The sequence below is a fragment of the Psammomys obesus genome, unplaced genomic scaffold (genome assembly GCF_907164565.1).
Source record: "Psammomys obesus unplaced genomic scaffold, mPsaObe1.curated_primary_1811, whole genome shotgun sequence".
In the NCBI taxonomy this organism is placed as follows: Eukaryota; Metazoa; Chordata; class Mammalia; order Rodentia; family Muridae; genus Psammomys; species Psammomys obesus.
Window position 1 is genome coordinate 19,056,597 of NW_026596101.1, and position 19,177 is coordinate 19,075,773.

Consider the following 19,177-nt stretch of genomic DNA (forward strand, 5'->3'; position numbering starts at 1 on the left):
TTATCTGTGGGGCTGCTGAGGAAGCTGGCACTTACCCGTTGCTAGCTGCTGGGTTTCAAGGAGGACAGAGAATGAGACTTGGATATATGAAACACTGCACTGATCACTTTCTATACTGAAACGTGGCGTTTTTCTTGAATCAAACCATATTGTTATTAAACATAAAGGTTTCCACAAATCTTAAAAATCTTGTATTTGCCAATTCGTGGCATTTTACCTGTGATAACAGTAGTGTGGGCCTGAGTCCTCCCCTGATTCCAGTCCTTTGGGAATTAGGCCTGTAAGTATGACTGATGGTGCCTGTGGATTTTTTTAAGTGGGCCAAGCTGGCATAGTCGTAGGAAGGAAACCCTAGGCTGGTTGGATGAGTTGAAGAGTCAAGGTTTTATTTCTAACCCAGGAGGCAATGAGGCTGAGAGCCATGGCACAGCTCTCCCCCCGTCTGGTGGAACTGACTGCACTGGCATCGTGCCCAGAACTGAGCCAGCTCCCTGTTGGCTTGAGAGGTAGCCAGCGTTCACATCGAGTAGGGTGACTCACAGTTGGTTCTCTCCCCAGATGACTTTCCAAAGCCACAGATCATCACCCAGCCCAAGACGACCATGGCTGTGGTGGGCAAGGACATCCGTTTCACATGCTCTGCTGCCAGCAGCAGCAGCTCCCCAATGACCTTTGCCTGGAAGAAGGACAATGAGGTCCTGGCCAATGCAGACATGGAGAACTTTGCACATGTCCGCGCACAGGATGGCGAGGTGATGGAGTACACCACTATCTTGCACCTCCGGCACGTCACATTTGGCCACGAGGGCCGCTACCAGTGTGTCATCACAAACCACTTCGGCTCCACGTACTCTGACAAGGCCAGGCTCACTGTCAACGGTAAGAAAACGGCACCTGTGCTTCTCAAGCTGAGTCGCACAAACTCCACTCTTGATTGTCCAAGACACGCTGCTATGGGGTGCATTTCTTTGTACTGTTCCCTAGGTTTGTCCCAGACCAAGTTTTACAGGTTGAATCATCCCATTAGGTTTTGGATGGATGATTTTTTTTTTTAAAGTGTCGTTATATTAAGTGGCATTGTGGAATTAAGGCAGCTTGGGACCAGAGCACCCCTCTAGAGCAGGGGCTCTCAACCTTCCTAATGCTGTGACCCTTTAATACAATTTCTCATGTGGTAGTGACCCCAGCCAGAAAATGATTTTCATTAATACTTCATAACTGTAATTTTCTACTCTTATGAGTCATGATGTAACTATTTTTGGAGATAGAGGTTTGCCAAAGGGTTCATGCATCACAGGTTGAGAACTGCTGCTCTAGGGGCTGTGGACAGCAGGTGTGGGCTGAGCCCGTGGCTTGACAATCCAGTGTGCAGGGAGGCCGTGACAAGCCAAGGTCCTCTGGACCACTTTTTGATGTGGTGTGTTGAGGGGTGAGGACAGCATGAATAGGTAAGTCTTCCACACCAGGCTGATGAACTGGCTGTGGGTGGCCTGGAGCACCCCCTCCCCCGTGCTCCCAGCTATGCACAGTACCACAAAATAGATGTTTTGCCACAGCTGGGCAGGCTGTCTGGGCTGGCCTGAAAGAGGCCAGAGTGTTTCTTGGAGACTGAAGTAGCTGTTAGACTCCACCACAGTGGTTTGGACATCAAGTCTGAATACTGCCCAGTGTCAGCACTGATATTAAAGCTACACAGCTAGTGGACCGCATATTTTTGCTAGGTGTGGCGGATAATGTGGCCCCACAGGCCCCACCCACAGTGGGTTTCTCAAGAGGGGTGAGCAAGCCCATTGGTGCCGGCATGCAGCTTTTCCCTAATAGCAGCTGTTCTGTTGCCCAGCTCTCTCCAGAAGGTCAGCACCAGCCCTCTGCGTTGGGAGGGTCTCTACATAGTAACCATTGGGGAGGCTTAGGAGGCCTGACCCCGAGTGGGCAGCTCCAGCCTACAGCAGTAGGAAGGCGTTTGGAGTAATGGTGCAGCACTGTGCCTGTGACGGGAGACGCTGGGTGGGAAGGGTAAAGGAACAGTGAGCTGAGGTCTGGGTATAGTCGGGATCTACTAGGTGTCTCCTTTGTATGCAGCCATCACACACAGCATCACCTGTACTTTTCCCCCAGTGTTGCCCTCATTCACCAAAATACCCTATGACATTGCCATCCGGACTGGCACCACAGCCCGTCTCGAGTGTGCTGCCACGGGCCACCCGAACCCCCAGATTGCCTGGCAGAAGGATGGAGGCACTGATTTCCCTGCGGCTCGTGAGCGACGTATGCACGTCATGCCAGATGACGATGTGTTCTTCATCACGGACGTAAAGACAGACGACATGGGCGTCTACAGCTGTACTGCCCAGAACTCAGCTGGCTCTGTTTCAGCGAATGCCACCCTGACTGTCCTAGGTCTGCTACTGACAGTGTGGCGGGGTGAGGTGGGAGTGGGGAAAAAACTCAAGGATTGTAGGTAGCTGCTTTCTGGAGTAATTGTGATAGACTCTACTTAGTCTGAAATTCAGGGCTTCTTTTAAGCAAATGGTTTTGGCTCATAAGAGACAATGGGCAATGAATTCAGTCTTGAGGGAACTCGGCTCTTTGCTAGGCTGTGTAAGACTCCCCTGTGTGTGTATGGGGTGTGTGTGTATGTGGTCTTGCTCAGGAATAGTGACACAGGTCTGTAATAGGACAGTGTGGGACAAGGTAGGGCTCTGTTGAGGCCATTCCTAGAATGGCAATGATTTAGTCATGTTAGGCTTTCTGAAAAGGTTGGATCTCAGATAGCATTTCACTGCGACATGAGATTGTCTCCTGTCTAGAAAACAACTAGACTTCCTGCAAGCAAGACCCATAGACTAAATATGCAATGTCCACTGCCTTCCTGCAGAAACCCCGTCCTTGGCAGTGCCTTTGGAAGACCGAGTGGTAACTGTAGGAGAAACAGTGGCCCTTCAGTGCAAAGCAAATGGCAGTCCCGCCCCCCGCATCACCTGGCTTAAGGGCGGTCGCCCACTGAGCCTCACTGAGCGACACCACTTCACGCCAGGCAACCAGCTGCTGGTTGTTCAGAATGTGGTGGTGGAGGATGCGGGCCGGTACACCTGCGAGATGTCTAATCCCCTGGGCACCGAGCGAGCACACAGCCAGCTGAGCATTCTGCCCACCCCTGGCTGCCGGAAGGACGGGACCACCGCCGGCATCTTCACCATTGCTGTGGTGTGCAGCATCGTCCTTACCTCGCTGGTGTGGGTATGCATCATCCACCAGACCAGGAAGAGGAGTGAGGAGTACAGTGTCACCAACACAGGTCAGCAGCAGGGACTGTGCGCGAGACACTGCTGCCGTCTGAGGCGGGTGACACCAGGCCTGGGGCTTTAGGGCTGTGGACTGTCTGTGGATTTGAGGCTTTGGTCCCCTCATAGCACATGCATTCTGAAGAACAAAACGGGACACGAGAACGCTCTCAAACACAAGTCCTGCTGGCCTCTGCAGTGTCTGCTCTCCATGGTGATTCACAGGCACTGGGGCCTCCTGGCTATGGTCATGAATTGGATTGTTCCCAAGCTCTCAGTCTTGTGCTTCGGTTAGGCCCGTATTTCTTTGCTTTTTTTCCTTGTGGAGTCAGGCGTCTGAGTGCCTTGACTTTACACAGGGTGTCAAGAAGGTTAATCAGCGGCTGCTGAGCTGCACAGCTTTTGGACCACTGTGGAGTGACCTTGTGATGGTGCACAGTATCTGAGTCTGTTGCTGTGGCAGCCCCATCATTTCATTGTCTTGTCTCCTTTTAGATGAAACCATCGTGCCTCCAGATGTTCCAAGCTACCTCTCCTCTCAGGGAACCCTTTCTGACCGGCAGGAAACTGTGGTCAGGACTGAAGGTGGTCATCAGGCCAATGGGCACGTTGAAAGCAATGGTAAGTGAGGCAGTCTGATCCGACCGTGCTCCCAGTGCTGGACGTAGCTTTGCCTCCTCCCTGGGGGAGGCTGGGGACCTGGGTCACATATCAGGAACCAGGTCTTTAACAGACAGCTGTTTTGCTCTGCATCTGGTTTGTGCAAGTTCTATGGTTTTAACATCTGGTCCTCCAGAAAGTCCCTGCATCAGGCTTAGCACTGTTTCTTCTGGTCAGGGCAGGGCTGCCAGGGAGAATGGATACAAAGGACAGTCCAGGTCCCCAAACCATCGCCCTGCTTTATAGGACTGTGGGTGCTTTACATGTGGTGTGTCAATCAACCACAGACTGAAAATACCCTGGAAAGAAAAACTGGTCTATACTGCTTATGTATGGAGACTTTACATTGTTGCTGGGTACTGTGAATACAGAGGACTTAAGGTCTATCAGACAAGGCACACAGGTGATGTGCACACATGGCACCATTTTCCAGAAGGGACTTGGCCATCCTGGGATCGGGGCGTCTCTGAGGAGCATAGGATCCAGTCCCGGATGGATGCGAAGGGATGGGTGCTGGGAAAGAGCTGCGGTCTGACACTAGGCTGGGAGGTCTAAGCAGCCTCTGAACTGTAAGGGCTCCATTCCAGGTGTGTGTCTGAGAGACTCGGGCCTCTTCCCAGAGGTAGATGTTCACAGCGTTACATGCAGGCAGCCCAAGCCGTGTGTTGGATACACTAGAGAGCCCTGGAAAGTGACAGAGAAGGCCGACAGGACAACTGTTCCACATACAGCAGGTAGGGGACGCTGTGATCAAGGGAAGCAATTGTTTTTGACACTGCAATCAGGTTGTCTTAGTAAATTAGGACTAGCACATCACTGGTTGCCTCTGAAGTGTGCTCAGCCTACAAACAGGAAGCTTTGGCTTCCTTTGATTTCAGAGTTTGTGTCTCTTAGGTAATCCATTATTACTATGTGGGAAGCCGAAGTCTGAGTTTTCTTAAAATTATAAGGAACTTTCAGGGCAAGGCTCACCCTTGCACCAGGACTGTTTTGTCTTGTCCAGACAATGTTTCACTTTGTAGACCAGGCTGTCCCTGCCCTCTGAGATGCTAGGATTATTAAGCAGTAAGGTGCTTAGGTTGGAGGCCAGAAGTTGATGTGTTCCTCAGACATTCCCTGCCTTACATACTGAGCAGGGTCTCTCACTTAAGCCCAGAGCTCCGGCTCTTCCAGCCAGACAGCTTGCCCCAGGATTTCCTGCCTCTGCTTCTCAGGCCCTTGACTCATAGGTGGGCCACCACCCCTGCCTGGCATTTCAAGAGCACCGGGGACCTGAACGCTGATCTTTGTGCTCGGCAAGCACTTTACAGACTGAGCCATCTCCCCAGCCCTGCTGCCAGGACTCTGGAAGGCTTAATGTCTAGTTGTTCAGAAGATTCATTTCTGTGCGATGCCTAATGCAAACTTTCCCTTTCCTTTCTCCTTCATTCACTTTTCCTGTGTTCAGAGTGTGCTTTCTAAATTAATTTCATGTGGACACTTACAGATAGAAGACCAGGATATGGCGTGGGCCACTCCCTCCCATTGCTCCAGGAAGGCGCGGGGTGGTCACAAAGGCAGTGAACAGGGCCTTCCAGTTGGGCCTCTGAGAGGGAGTGGGGACTTGGGCCGTAGCTCCAAATGACCTCTGACTCTGTTCTTTATTCAGCACACAGTGGCTCTGCTGTATGCAGTGATTACAATACTGACACGGACTGTCAGTCCAAGGAACAAGCCTTCCACCCGCAGCCTGTGTCCAGAGACACTGGGCAACCAGGTACAGCAAGCAGCCAAGAGCTGAGGCATGACGGAGAATATTCTCCACACCGTCCTTACAGCGGGACTGCTGATGGGTCTCATGCCCACTCTGGGGGGTCCCCTTATCCGAGTAACCATGACAGAGTACTGCCATCCGTGAAGAACAAGGCGGCGTCCACAGATGGCAAAGGTGAGTGCTGTGTTAGAGGAGTCAGTGGTGGGTCTGGGAGCCCTTACGGGGTGAGGATGCACAGGCTGACATACCTCCTTTTGTTTTTTTAACAGGAGCTTCCTCTTGGACTTTTGCGAAGTTACATGAGCCAGACTCCATAGGCCGAAAGCCTTCTCTTCCATTGACTTCAGGCAGCCCAGAGCTCACGGAAGATGCCATGTCTACTGAAGCCCAGCACTTGCTTGTTTCCAGTGACCACCTCCCCAAGACCTGTGACTCTAGCCCTGACTCTGTGCCACTGAAAGGACAGATCACTGGCAAACGGAGGGGACCATTGCTACTGGCACCGAAAAGCTAGGCTTCATCTACCTCAGCTCTTTTAAAGCAGTCGCTACAGGGAAGAGGTAGGAGAGGCTGTGGGAAGTGGTATCCAGACATCACCTGGAGAGTTTTCACTTCCGTGTGGAGCATCAGTCGGCTAAAGGACTTGGCATCTGGAGCACAGAAATGCAAGAGACTGTGTACAAAAGGCAGAAAAAGTATTTGATACCACTGTACATAAGAGTTTTCAGAGATTTCATATATATTATATATCTTTTACAGAGACTATTTTAATGCTTATCGCATGGGTCCTGCTTTGGGTGATATTTTCACATTAGGTTGCTGTCTAACTTTGGAGAGGGTCAGGAATAGCTCTGGTGCCTTAATGCACAGCTGGAATTCAGGTCATAGCACATTGGCTGTGGCTGGTGGTTACGGAGGAGGGCATTTTGGCTGTGTGCTCACTTAGTAGGCAGATTCAAGTGCACTGGCCACACCGACGCAGTCTTGGTGCTGGCAGCCTCACAGCAGAGCAGGGTGCACATGTCACTTGCCTTTCTTCTAGGTTCAGGGTCTATCTTTGAGGAAGAGTGGGGGCTGTTGAGCCACAGAAAACAATGGCTCAGAACAATTAATTCCGTCTTTCTTTGTAACTCACTTGGTAAAAGCAAATGTCTTGTCTTCTTCAATGATTGGTTGACGCTTATTAAGGCAGAGGCTACCAGTGTTGGTACCTGTGGATTTTCCAATAGTGAGGTTTAGTTCTGCCAGCACAGCATTGCAGTGGAGGAGAAGAGGAGGTTTGCTTCCAGAGCCAGCTCATTTCTGCTGAGCAGGCCTGTCCACACCGTTCCCTTGCACAGCGAAACTAGGCTTGGCCCGCACGAGATTACAGTCCTAGACCTTGGTGTATTTGCACTTTGGGGCCCTGTTGCTAACCATCTTGTGAGTGCCAATGTGTAATTCAGAAAAACCTACATGGAAACAAACTCGGTCCTTAAAACCCCTGAAAGCGGAAGGGAAGCGCCGTCACAGGGAATCGCTGTGTCCCAGGGTAAGCACATTGAGACGCTTATTCTCCACGGTTGGCTGATTAATGTTACTTCCACAAAATATGTGAATTTGCTGCTTCTGAGAGGCAATGTGAAAGAGGAAGTATTACTTTTTATGTACAGAGTTATTTATTTATAGAAATTTTGGTACAGTGTACATTGAAAACATGTAAGATATTGAAGTGTCTAACAAATGGCATTAAAGTGTCTTTAATAAAGGTTCATTTATAAATACTAAGTGTGTGCTATGGTCATTGTTCTTATAAATGCAGCTATTCTGCTTTTAATAATGTTATTCCCCAAAAATGGGAATTCTTAGACAAAGTATCATAGACTACATACTGTTACCCCAGGAAGACACAGTGGTATTACATTCCTCAGATAATTCACCTTTTTTTTTTTTCCACCTGGAGCTGGTTAGTCAAGCCTTATGCTCCCCAAATATGCTGACCCTCCCACCTCCTCCAGCCAGTGTTGCTGGCATACACTATAAGGACAAAGGAGCAGCCCTTGCTGGCCTCCAGGGAGGATGGTGGTGGTCATGGGCCTTTGCTTCCCTCAGCCATGTTCCTGACTAAAGTAACTTGGGCCCACCCGCTCACTGGCACCACAGCTGTCTGCTGTCCATCACATACTACAGGGATTTGGGGTACTTTGCTGTCAAATAATATAATCATGTGTTTTCATAGGAGAACTACAAGGGTAATTAAAAACAGCAGCCTCCTTCCCAGAAAGAATGCATGCTATGCACCTGCAGCCCATGCTTTTTAAACAAAGCTGTAATCTCACACAATAGGAATTAGCCCAGGGGAGAAACACCCACACGCTCAGTTCTTGCCCCAAGCCTCCTTCCTTTTCCCAGTCTGGTCACTGGCTTCCAATTGTAACCATCTTGCTTTTTAGTGACTCCAACAGATAGCAGAAAATGAAGGATGCGGATCAAACAAGAACTTGGAAGGGCCTGGCCTCAGCCTTACCAAGAGTTTATTGAGAGGGCTGAGATGTTGGCCTTGAGTCCCACGAAGGATAGTTTTCTGGGGGGCAGCTTTGGCCTGCACTCAACACTGCTCTCTCAGCCTTCAAGGTGCCACACTTTGCTGCTTGGTTGGCTGAGCTAGTTCCAGAAGACGGGGACTGCACAGCAGTCCACTTCTCCAAGGGCATGAGGTGTCTGTCTCACGGACTCTTCCTGCCGACTTGTAGCAGTAAGCTTCGGGTCTGGTCGTAAGCACCCAGAAAGATAAAGCCTCCCATGCTGATTGCTGCCATTCGTGGGAAGACACCTGCAAATAACCTAGGGACAGGAAAGACTTGAGCTAATGGCCATGTTCTGGATGCGCAGTTCACTCACTTCCATGCACCCACCTGTCAAATCCCACAGAAACCTAACAGTGTGTTTCTTTCCTTTTGGAAGACCACTAAGTAACATTCCCAAGTCTGCACGAGAACCTGGAGCCCAGCCTAGCATGAGTGAGTGCTGCACCATCTCCCTGGGAACACTCATGTTAGCACAGTAACCACTGTCCCAAGAGCTGTCTAAACAAGGAGACAAGGGATGACTCTGCTGTGAGGCTGGTAGGGGTATATGGTAGTGGGACTCCTGAGGGGCCTGTGGGTCTCAGTTCAGGGAGACAAAGCAGGTTCTGAAACAGTTCTGCTACGTCCTTGTCCTGTGCCTTGGGAGCATTTTGCTGTTGGAGTTCCACAAATGTGATTCTACCAGAAGGAGATGAATCTTGGTGGATTCTTTCTTGGTCATTCTAAATAAGGACACCAGAGACACATGACTGTGATGAAGGGGGGACACCTCACACGTGTCAGTCCTGACACTCAGGTGTCCCACCCCACTCCAGTCAGCACCGAAGTGGTAGCAGGGAGCCACTCCCCAGATGCTCAGCAGTTCTTCAAATACCCATTGTGACATTACTGAAGAACGTAATCTACTAATGACCCTCACCTGGCTAGACAAGATGGCACTGTAAAAACAGCGGAATAGCCTGCAGCTGGCGAGGACAAGACAGACGCAAGCCCAACCGGAAAAGGTTACAAGTCCACATAATTGCCAGGCTGCTGATACAGGACATGTCCTAGGCTGTAAGTAACTGCTTTCTGCAGAGGAGGTGGGGTTGGCAGGGTGACAGAGAGCCTAACCTTACTTCTACTGTAGCCCTGTCATCCAGAAAAGTGCTTTTGTATGCGGAAAGACAAACTTAGGAAATCAGAACTTGGGCTGCAGCGGCGGGGGAAGACTGATGACCGCAGTCCAACTCCCGGAGAAGGGGAGAACCAGTTATCACAGGTTGTTTGATGTTCATGTGTGCGCACGACGGGAGAGACTGGCACAGGGCATGTGTTTTATTATGCCAATGCTCAGGTCTTTTAAAGATGTAGGAAAATCTTCATGCTAAGCTAGCTAAGTGAAGGCTAATTAAGAAAGCTCACAGGAAGTCCCTGCTGGACACACAGCCTCCACATCCTACACAACCCCCATTCTGTCTGGCAGCACAGAACAAAGTAAGTGACTGCATTAAAGGGCATATTCAAGAAAGAAACAAAAGAAGGGGCAATCCAGGCCAAGCTACGATGCCCTGTAGCTTCCGGGCTAAAGGAGGCCCTCCAGCATGGCTTTTGTCTGTGGGAACCAACAGTAAGCCCCCAGACCCCCTCCTCTGAGAGGACATCAGGTTCCTTGGTGGGGGCTGCTGAGAGGTGTGCGGTCTTGGCAGGCTGGGTGTGCAGGGCAGGGGGCACAGACAGCGGTGGCCCTATCTGGCACTGCCCCACGGAGGAAGTGGACCCTGCCACCTGCCCAGAAAGGGGCCACTGTTTTCATTTGCTGTCTTCTATCACTTGAGGGGCTGGAGTCGCAATATGTTCAGTCACTGCTGCCTGGAACACGCTGTTCAGTGCTGCCCTGTACAAGGTGACCAGAGCCCAAGCCTGGAGACTCAGAAGACAAGCCAACAATCCAAATTGCCTTTCAGCACTAGGGCCGGGTCAGAACAAACATACTTCCTTGGCCTGTTTTGTTTTCCCTCGTCTGGCATTGCTTAACCTGGACAGGGAAGGCTGCTCTTGCATCATCTACTGAGCAGCGTCCAGCGGCCATCGCGGGGCACTGCCCCGTCCATCGTGCCATTTCTTGTCACCACTTTCTCAGTACCGGCAAGTGGGCCGCGGCTCCACCACACCAAAGTCAGAGGCCCAGCTAAGTCACCACAGAATTTAAAACAAGACTGAGATCTGGCAGCTGGCCTTTTTGATGTCGTAAGCCGCTGTCACCAGCTGCTGCCTCTGTGGGCCAGTCACGTCTTACCTAAGAGGCTTCCCAAATGATGCAAATGGGCTTCACAGCCCATTTCTCCTCCATTCCATTTCTTTGTTCAGTGTCAAATTGGTACCCAAATTAATGGCTGACATGGTCTTATTTTCTCACAAGGTGACAGCCATGAACAACAGACTCGCTGCAGATGCTATACCAAGCTTTTTCTGTCCTCTGAGACATCAAGAGTTAAGTCCTGCCCACTAGCTCCAATCCATACCTCAGACCATCAGGGCTGGCGTTCAGTGAAGCCACCCAGGCACCACTTTCAGTCATCCAGCTGGATAACTCAAACAGACGTGGGGTCTGCTCCCTGGCCAAAGCCTGGCCATGTTCTCCAGACCATCTGAGAGCTGAAGTTTAAAGTACCAGAGTTACACAAAGAGGGCAGTCAGCGGTGCAGTTGGCCGTAGGGCTGGGATGGGCAGCAGTGGCTGGGGAAGAGGCTGAGGCCAGGCAGGGCTCAGCGCTGCAGACAGTGGTGCTGCTCCTACAGCAGCTATCCCGGTGCCAGGCTCACCCTCCTGCGCTCAGGGAGGCTGCTGTGCACACCACACAGCACGTCCAGAAGGTTGCCCGGAGAAAACCCTGTCTCAACATCTCGGCGCTGGCACAGCTCCAACAATGTAGAATAACCACTGCTCGGAACCAGGCATTTGGAAGCACGTGGGGCTGGACAGTGCCGTGCCGCTGTGCACGCCTGCCCCAGGCTCAGATCCTCAGCACCCACGGAAAAGCCAGGTGCAGGTACGACCCATGGCGCAGGGAATGGGTAGATCCTGGAGGCTCACCACACAGCTACGGGAGCCAAAATGGTGAGCGTCACGCTCAGTAAGAGACTGTTTCAAAGGTGTAAGATGGGGTGTGATTGAGGAAGACACACAACCCCAACCACTGGACTCTATAAGCACACTCGTCGTAAACACAGTGCCTGCACACCACATGCAAAAAAAAAAAGAAACCAAAAAAACAAACAAACAAAAAAAGCGTGAGGCGCTTAGCTAGTAACAGAATGCTAATGCCCAGCTGAGGTCAACCACTGTGGAGCAGGCAGCACAGTGACGAGCTGGTGAGCGCTTCAAAGAAAAACAGAATGCGTACGCCATGCTGGCACCGTAAGATGCTGGTGCGCTGAAAACCTCTCACCCTCAGCCTCTCATCCTACTTGTGTATCTCCAGATATGCAAATATTTACTGCTGTCACAACGGCCCATAAACTTCAGGGTAGTCCCATGTACTTGCAGCTGGGAGCCATCCATATTCCCCGGATGTGTACGTGACACCATTACAAGGGTGTGAGCACATGATGTTTTCACAGTGACAAAATTAGCCACCAACAAAACAATACGTACAGGCGCGGAGCACATGCCCACTGTAAGGCATGGCTGCCAAGGGTTCTAAGAGCGGCCACAAGCACCCAAATCCCAAATGCTTTCTCCTAACTCACTTGTGTTCTGCGCTGTGTAAGTGGGAGGCTTATTTGCATCAATGCTGCAGCCCAAATACTACTGAGGGTCACACGTTTGATGTCGTCCGCTGTCAGGGGGGACACGATCAAGAACCACGTGGGTAGCAGGCTGTACCTCTGACTGTGCTGTCTTATGTATGCAGCATAAGGACATAAGAAGAAGAAAAGGCGAAGTGTTCGTGCAGGCGCAGAGGAAGAGGTGGGGGGGAGGCAAGGCAGCGGAGGGCTGGCTCTGTCCTTACCCGGCTAGTCCTTGGGAGCGCCACACCCCGTGCATGGCCGAGAGCACGTTCCCGACAGCAGTGCTGGAGCCGGCCTGCAGAAGATAAGGAAGGGCAGGGCAGTTGCCGCCAGGAGTTCTGAGCAGCCTCCCTGCACCCTCGCACCCTGTTCAAGGCACACTCTGGGGTTGGCTTGGAAATCTCGCCTCCGGAGACAAATGCCTTGGGAGGGGGCTCCTTCTCACAGCTCACTTAGAAACTGATGGCAACTGTTCAGCAGGAAGCCTGTGGAGGGATACATCTGGCCTGATGTGAGCTTCTCTGTGGGAATGGGTCTAATTCGAAAGCCTGACAATAAACCAACAGTGCCACTTTCCATTTTTAAACAACCCCATCCACAGGGTTGGTCCTCTGCTTTCTCCAGTATCGCACTTTGAGAGAATGCTTGCTCCGAGTACGTTACTGGAATTCCTTAAAGCTCAGCTCAGAATGTGTCTCATTGTTTGGTTTTCTTTTTAACAATTTTGACAACTGTCTTAACTGGTCGCAGCTAACCATGACCTGAGTTTCAAGTCTGCAGATTAGCTTCCGCAGAGCACAAAGCTCGGAAACCTCTCTCAGTCTGAGATCTGAAAATAGCAATACCAGGCAGAGGCCCTCCGATCTGCCGCTTAGACGGCACAGCTCTGAGAATGCGTGTGAAATGGAAGTGTGCTGCGCACAGATCCACCACAGTGACAGCTGCAGGTCTGCAGCCGGGACCACGGTGCTGCTCTTCCAATGTCAGGGTCATTAGTGGTCCATAGGCACTCTGCTCGCCTTGTATCGCTGCAGCTCTTCCTGCTAACAGACATGGCATGAATCGGCTTTATCTTACCTTTGCCAGCATGATCCTTGTCTTAGCCACGTCCAGAGGTGTAGTAATGACAGCTGCAAAACCACCTGTGTGTAAGACCCAACAGTCAGTGAGATGTCTAGACTAGACAGTAACCACCATCTCTACAGCTGGATTCTGCTAACCTTCAAAACCGTTTCTTTGTCATCGTGTCTACTGGACAGTGTTGAGAGCAGGATGAATACATGACCACTTTTAACCCACCTAGTTCACGTTTTCGCAGCAAGGAGACGACGGATTCTCACTCGAGTTGAGGAGTGAGGCCCTGCCACCCACCTTGCTCTCTCACAGCCTGGTACACTAATCTCAGTGTGAATATGACATGTGTGAAGGGCCAGGTGCAGTGTTCCAGTGTGGGAAGCATGTGGCTCCCGGTGGCTTTGGGGACCAGGCTCATGTGTGTCACAGGGGGACTTCCGGACTCGTCATGATAGAAGACAATGCTCTCTCTAGTCCCAGGTCTGGATAATGGTCCAGGAATGAGTTACACGTCTACCCGCTCTGCGCCCCTCTTGCTTGGGCATGGGTTCTGCCTCCAGGCTTCCTTTCTACATTCTCCCCGTGTTTTCTTCATCCAATCACTGCGATGGACAAACTGTCCATAGATTCTAACAGTGTTCCCCTCTGTGCACATAGAAAACAAGACTTATTGTTAATAGGAACTACAGTTTATCTTCCTAAAAGGTTTTGCTTGCTTGCTTAAGACAAGGTCTCACTATGCAGCTGGAGCTCACTTGGAAATTGCTCTCTAGAGTACATTAGTCTTGAACTCACAAAACTTGCTCCCAGCTCCCTGTCCTGGGATTAAAGTCATGTGACACCACCACACCAGGCCTGAGGTCAATATTGTACTCATTTGGTACAAAGATGCATTTGAACCCCTGAAAGGCTGGAAGGACAAAGAAATAATAACCCCTAAGAGGCTGTCAGGAGGTTCAGGTCCTGGGAGCTGGAGACAGCAACAGTTTATGGGGTTTTGCAAGGAGGCTCCAGAAATAGCTTCAGGCTCCCCCTGATGTGGCATGTGCACAAAAAGGGCATTTGACCCCTGACAAATATCTTTCTAAATACAGGGCTGAAATGAAGTTGTTACAGTGACCCTGGCTGCAATGACATCTGTTCTGACACTTGTGGGAAGGCACACCCACCCCTGTTTATGTTCTATTTTCGGTTACCCGTGATTGCCACATACCTTAGGCCTGTCAGCACCCCCTCTGCTCAGAACCCTTACTTTTCATCCTTTCAGCTTCTGAGTTTGGGCGACCAGCAAGACGGCTCACGAGTCAAGAGCACGTGCTGTGAACCTGAGGCCATGAGTGCAGCCCCCAGAAGGCACATGGAGGAAGGAGGGGACTGACCTCCACAACTGCCCTGGCTTCCCATGCTCCTGTGGCACGCACATCACACGCTAGAGTAAAGCAAACCTTAGAGCCGCCAAAAGGCTGTGCTCGGCGCAGAGCTGAGACCGTAAGCTTGACCAGCTCCAGCACTACTGGCCCCGATGCCTCGGATGCTAATCTCTAAGGGGCAGGCAGCCTCGTCTGTGCAAAGCGTCTGGGAGAGGAGTGACCCCCAGCACTTCTATTAAGCAATACGTTCAGTCTAGATGAGTGCTGTGCTCACTGGTTCTTTTGCTAACTTGACGCAACCTAGAGTCATCTAGAACGTTAATGGAGGAATTACATACATAATATTGGCCGGTAAGCAAGCCTGATTTTCTTGATTAAAGATTGATATGGGAGGGCCCAGCCCACTGTGGACAGCATCTCTTCTGGACCCTAGATGGTCCTAGATTGTCTGAAAAAGCAGGCTGAGCAGGCCATGGCAAGCTAGCCTATAAGGAGCTTCCCTCTCTGGCTTCCGTTTCAGTTCCTGCCTTGAGTTCCTGTCCTGACTTCAGGACAAGCTACAAGCTGAAATAAACCCTTTCTTCCCAGGCAGCTCTATGGTGTCTATCACGGCAACAGAAGGCAAACTAAGACCCGGGTAGAGAGTGGGGGTTTTCTTTCTGTCTCTATTGCACACACTAGGCACTCAACGTGCTTAGACGCTGCCCCAGACAAGTCTATGGCTTTTACAAACTGAACATGTAAGCTCATCCTGTAAAAGGCAGAGAAAGGTTGGCATGACTGCCCTAGGCCAGCACCATCACTACAATGTAGCCATGGCCACACAGCAGCCAGGATGCAGCTGGGAAGGAGACTCCATGTATGCCGGCCCCTAAAATGTTCTTCTTGCCACGCCTAAGCTCTCTGATACAACAACATGCTAAAATAAGCCTGAGCATTAGACTTTATTCTCCTACGTAAAAAATCTTCACAAGCTGCCCTAAATCAATTTATAACGCTGACAAATAATGTTTAATAAATTTTGTTAACTCAAGTCAGACTTGCCCTGACCACCGGCAGAGGCTGACCATCCTTTCCTGTGGACACCTGCATACTCTCCAGAGAGCTGGGCTCCATAAAAGCAGCATGAAAGAAAGAGGAACTCAAAACACACGCGCTTTGATAGGCCCTGATTTTACTACTATGCTGGGATTTGTATTTTATATGAGGCATTAATAAATCATTTTGAAGGCCCTCAGTACCGGCCTACTTTAACTCACACAACTCACAGCTTTGCATCTTTCATGTTTAGATTAAAAGTCGTATTTTGTATATTCTGCTTATAGGACAAACGCAAGGAACACACTAACAGAGCAGACAGGAAATGATTGACACAGGCTGCCCTCATGTGAATCAGTCTCCTAGGGCACTTTATGCTCAGCTCACAGATGCTCAGCTCCAGCTTTCAGGGCCACACTCATAGAACTGATTTTCACAGAAAAACTACTTGCTGCCCTGGGGAACAAATGCAAAGGAACCCGCTTCTTTCTGACAACCTGAAGCTGTCACCTCGGAGCAGACGCTGGGAATATTGGGGAGGGTGGTCAGGAGGAAGCCCCCAAGCTCCCCCCTGGCAGCCTGGCTGCTCTCTGCCCCTGGAACCTCTTAACTGATGTACTCAGGGGCAAGACCTCCTTCCTGAACTCCTCCCACTCAGCTTCCAAGCAAGGTTCCACCGTGTGGCTTTGTATGTCTGAGACTGTGCCAGGCTTTCACCTCTGTCATACACTTCATACAGAAGTGTATTCTGCACGCTAGTCTACAATTCCAGGATGCGAGAGCATCATCTCTCCCTCAGACTTATCTCTAAAGAGACTATAAGCAAGTTTTTACTATACAAAATTATTAAAAGATGCCAGCCTACCAAAATGGTAGTCTACGTATCAGTACTCAGCATCATTAGGTTTTATTTAAGAGTCAAGGCCTGGAGGGAGGAAGCTCTTTACTTCAACCCTGACCAGAAGCCAGGGGAATTTCTGAGCATGACAAGCCATCAACACCTCCAATCTCAAGAGACATTTTTTGGGCATTTTGTGCCAAGTAGTTTATGAAACAATCCTGGGCACAGAAGAGAAGGCCCAGGATGGCACAGAGCATGGACCAGGCCAATTTAGACTTGGAAAAGCACATATGGATAAGAAATATGAGCTCTGACTGCAGGGCAAGTTTGATCATGAGGAGAAGGGCATCTGTGGGTGTCTGCACAGGGCTGCGGGTAGGAGAGCCATTCTTCAACTCCCTGGCCATGCAAGACAGGACTGCAATCTGCTCTTGCAGAACACCAATGTACTCAGCTTGGACTGTTTTCAAATTATGTTTATCCTGCAGCAATGTTTTCAAAATTCTCATCTTATTTCTCAAGACTAACATTTGTAACAAAATTTCCAAGGAAAAAGGAATATAAACAAGAAATATCTTTTCTGCTACTGAATGCAAATCCGTTAATGCGTTTTCCCCTATAGGCCTTAAACCCCTGCATTTAGCAGAATCTCATCTGAAAACAGAGAGATGGCTGGATGGAAAATTTACAGGCTCAAATAGGAAACTACGCTGCGCAGTGACTTCAGATCATGACATCTTCCTGTGAAGAGAAGAGGACAGCTTTCCATTTTGGGGGTGTTGCTCTTTCTTGCTGGAGGAGTGACACTCCTTACAGCGGTTCGGCTTTACAGATCACCAAGGGCCAAGGCACACACTATATCATGGGTCCCTTGAGGGAGGGATTGTTTCTATGCTACAGGTCAGGAAACTGGTGCTCAGAAAGCCCGAGGTCTGCTCCAGGAGCTGGGGTCAAGCCAGAGATTCAGCTACTTGTCAGACAGGAAGCCCTGACTATGCTCTGGGCACTATCTTCCCAGCCCAGTGCTGTCATGGCCTCGGTGGCCCATGCCCTTCCTGGAAGGTCTGGATGAGGGGTTCCTACCACATGTGTGACAGAGACCGTCCTCCTTTGACAAATGTGCCATGCAGTGTTCCTCAGCAAAGAGGCTGTACTGAAAGCCAATTCCCAAACACACAGTATCCATGTATCTGCACGTGAATCTGTGAAGTCACGATGTGAGTGAAATACTAGTGCGTACGTATTTCTTCCTTGAAGATCGGTAAATTTGGGGGCAGTGGTTCTCAATATGTGACTTGTCACTCCTTTGCAGATCAAATGATCTTTCATAGGGGTTGCCCAAGACCATCAGAACAATACAGATATTTACATTACGATTCATAACAGTCGTAAAATTACAGTTATGTAGTAGCAATGAAAAGAGATTTCTGGTTGGGGTTCACTACAACGTGAAGAACTGTATTACGGGGTTGCAGCATTGGGAAGGTTGAGAACTACTATATAAGAGTATTCAACTCCAAGAGGTGGCATTTCTTGTCAAGGGTGACAAAATTTCTATAACATTTACTCGGTGTTCTGATGCCCCTTCCCTAGCCCCCAACCCCAAGTCAAGAAGACAGTCAACAAAAATCCACACTTCCCTAAAGGGCCAGGCAACAAAGAATCCTGGCCTCTGGAAAATGAATCAAGACTACCTCCTCCTTTAACCCCGCCACAGGCAATTCGGGTGTAGAGCCATCACCCTCCCTGAGCTGCACAAGGCTGGTGCCTGGTCTACACGGAAGTTCTTCTTTTTGGTGATTACTTCCACAACTTAAATGGGTTTAAATAATTAGCAAAGGAACCTATAGAATGTATGACTTCCATTTTCCTAATCGGTACATGAAAATCAAATCCACCAACTGTTACTGATATTTGGGAAAGAATCATTTTCCTCTAAAGCTGCTGCGCCTCAAGCTACCTGGCCACCCATTCACCAGCATTGCATTTGAACACTGCAATTCTCTGGCCAAGTTCCACTCTGCTCTACCGCAACTACAGTTGCCTGTGTTTGTAATAACAGAGCAGGCCTTCTCTCGGGCTTCTGAACTTACCATTGACTACATTCTTTAAGGCATCTGTGTTCGCAGGACTTAGTGATGGATGGCGCGATACTGTGAAATTGACACTCTGCTCTTGCTCTAATGTCTCCAAAATGCCCAGATGTTCACAGGCCGTATTTCCCGCCTAGCGCAGTTCAGCCTGCAGTGTGCTGTGGAGGAGCCCCTGCTCTCCCAGCACTAATTAATCTCCCGCACTGTCAAACATGTCACACAGGCTGTGACTCTCAGACGGCCTGCAACACCACTCCCAGCAGACAGCTGTGCGGTGCGCCCCCGCCCCCACAGAGGGCTTATAAATCACCCTTAAGATAATCCAAGGGCCCGAGTGGGGCTTTAATAAAGATAAAAAGAAAAACGGAAACTTGTCAAAAACAAATTGGTTGTCATTCAAGCAGAAGACACCTCTTTGGCCGGTTCCCCTCACCCCTCCCCCCCCCCCCCCCCCGCCACCAAAGAATTTCTTTTTATAAATAGCTAGTGAAGCTCTCTTCATCTAAACAGCCTGGGATTCCTGAAGAATGCTGTTTTGCACAGCCAGCGTTTTCATATTCTCTCCCCCACTCCGGTCTTTCCCAGTATAATATAATCCTTTGCACCTGCAAAAGCTCCACAGACTGCTGACTGCCAAGAATCCACCACGTGACCCTGCCGCCACGACCAGAGGGCCTGTGTGGACGAAGAAAGAAAAATACAGGTTATTCCATTTTCCAGTTTA

At 50.0% G+C, this 19,177-nt stretch overlaps 2 protein-coding genes across 6 annotated transcripts in view; one reads left to right on the top strand and one right to left on the bottom strand.

Moving 5' to 3' along the window:
* Lrig1 (leucine rich repeats and immunoglobulin like domains 1) overlaps positions 1-7,446 on the top strand; it is a 63,273-nt gene extending 55,827 nt beyond the window's left edge. The window contains exons 12-18 of one of the 2 annotated variants that reach the window (XM_055628406.1): positions 559-879; positions 2,119-2,400; positions 2,879-3,298; positions 3,780-3,905; positions 4,532-4,678; positions 5,593-5,871; positions 5,967-7,446. In XM_055628406.1, the coding sequence (XP_055484381.1) occupies positions 559-879; positions 2,119-2,400; positions 2,879-3,298; positions 3,780-3,905; positions 4,532-4,678; positions 5,593-5,871; positions 5,967-6,211 (1,820 nt within the window). In that variant the 3' untranslated portion in view covers positions 6,212-7,446. The remainder of the gene's footprint in view (positions 1-558; positions 880-2,118; positions 2,401-2,878; positions 3,299-3,779; positions 3,906-4,531; positions 4,679-5,592; positions 5,872-5,966) is intronic. The other variant, XM_055628407.1, reaches the window with a different exon arrangement.
* A 747-nt stretch (positions 7,447-8,193) lies between these two features.
* Slc25a26 (solute carrier family 25 member 26) overlaps positions 8,194-19,177 on the bottom strand; it is a 94,892-nt gene continuing 83,908 nt past the window's right edge. For all 4 annotated transcript variants that reach the window (XM_055628411.1, XM_055628410.1, XM_055628409.1 and 1 more), the window contains 4 exons: positions 19,059-19,128; positions 13,115-13,179; positions 12,259-12,332; positions 8,194-8,520 (listed from right to left, as the gene is read on the bottom strand). In XM_055628411.1, coding sequence (XP_055484386.1) covers positions 8,403-8,520; positions 12,259-12,332; positions 13,115-13,179; positions 19,059-19,128 — 327 coding nt within the window. In that variant the 3' untranslated portion in view covers positions 8,194-8,402. The remainder of the gene's footprint in view (positions 8,521-12,258; positions 12,333-13,114; positions 13,180-19,058; positions 19,129-19,177) is intronic.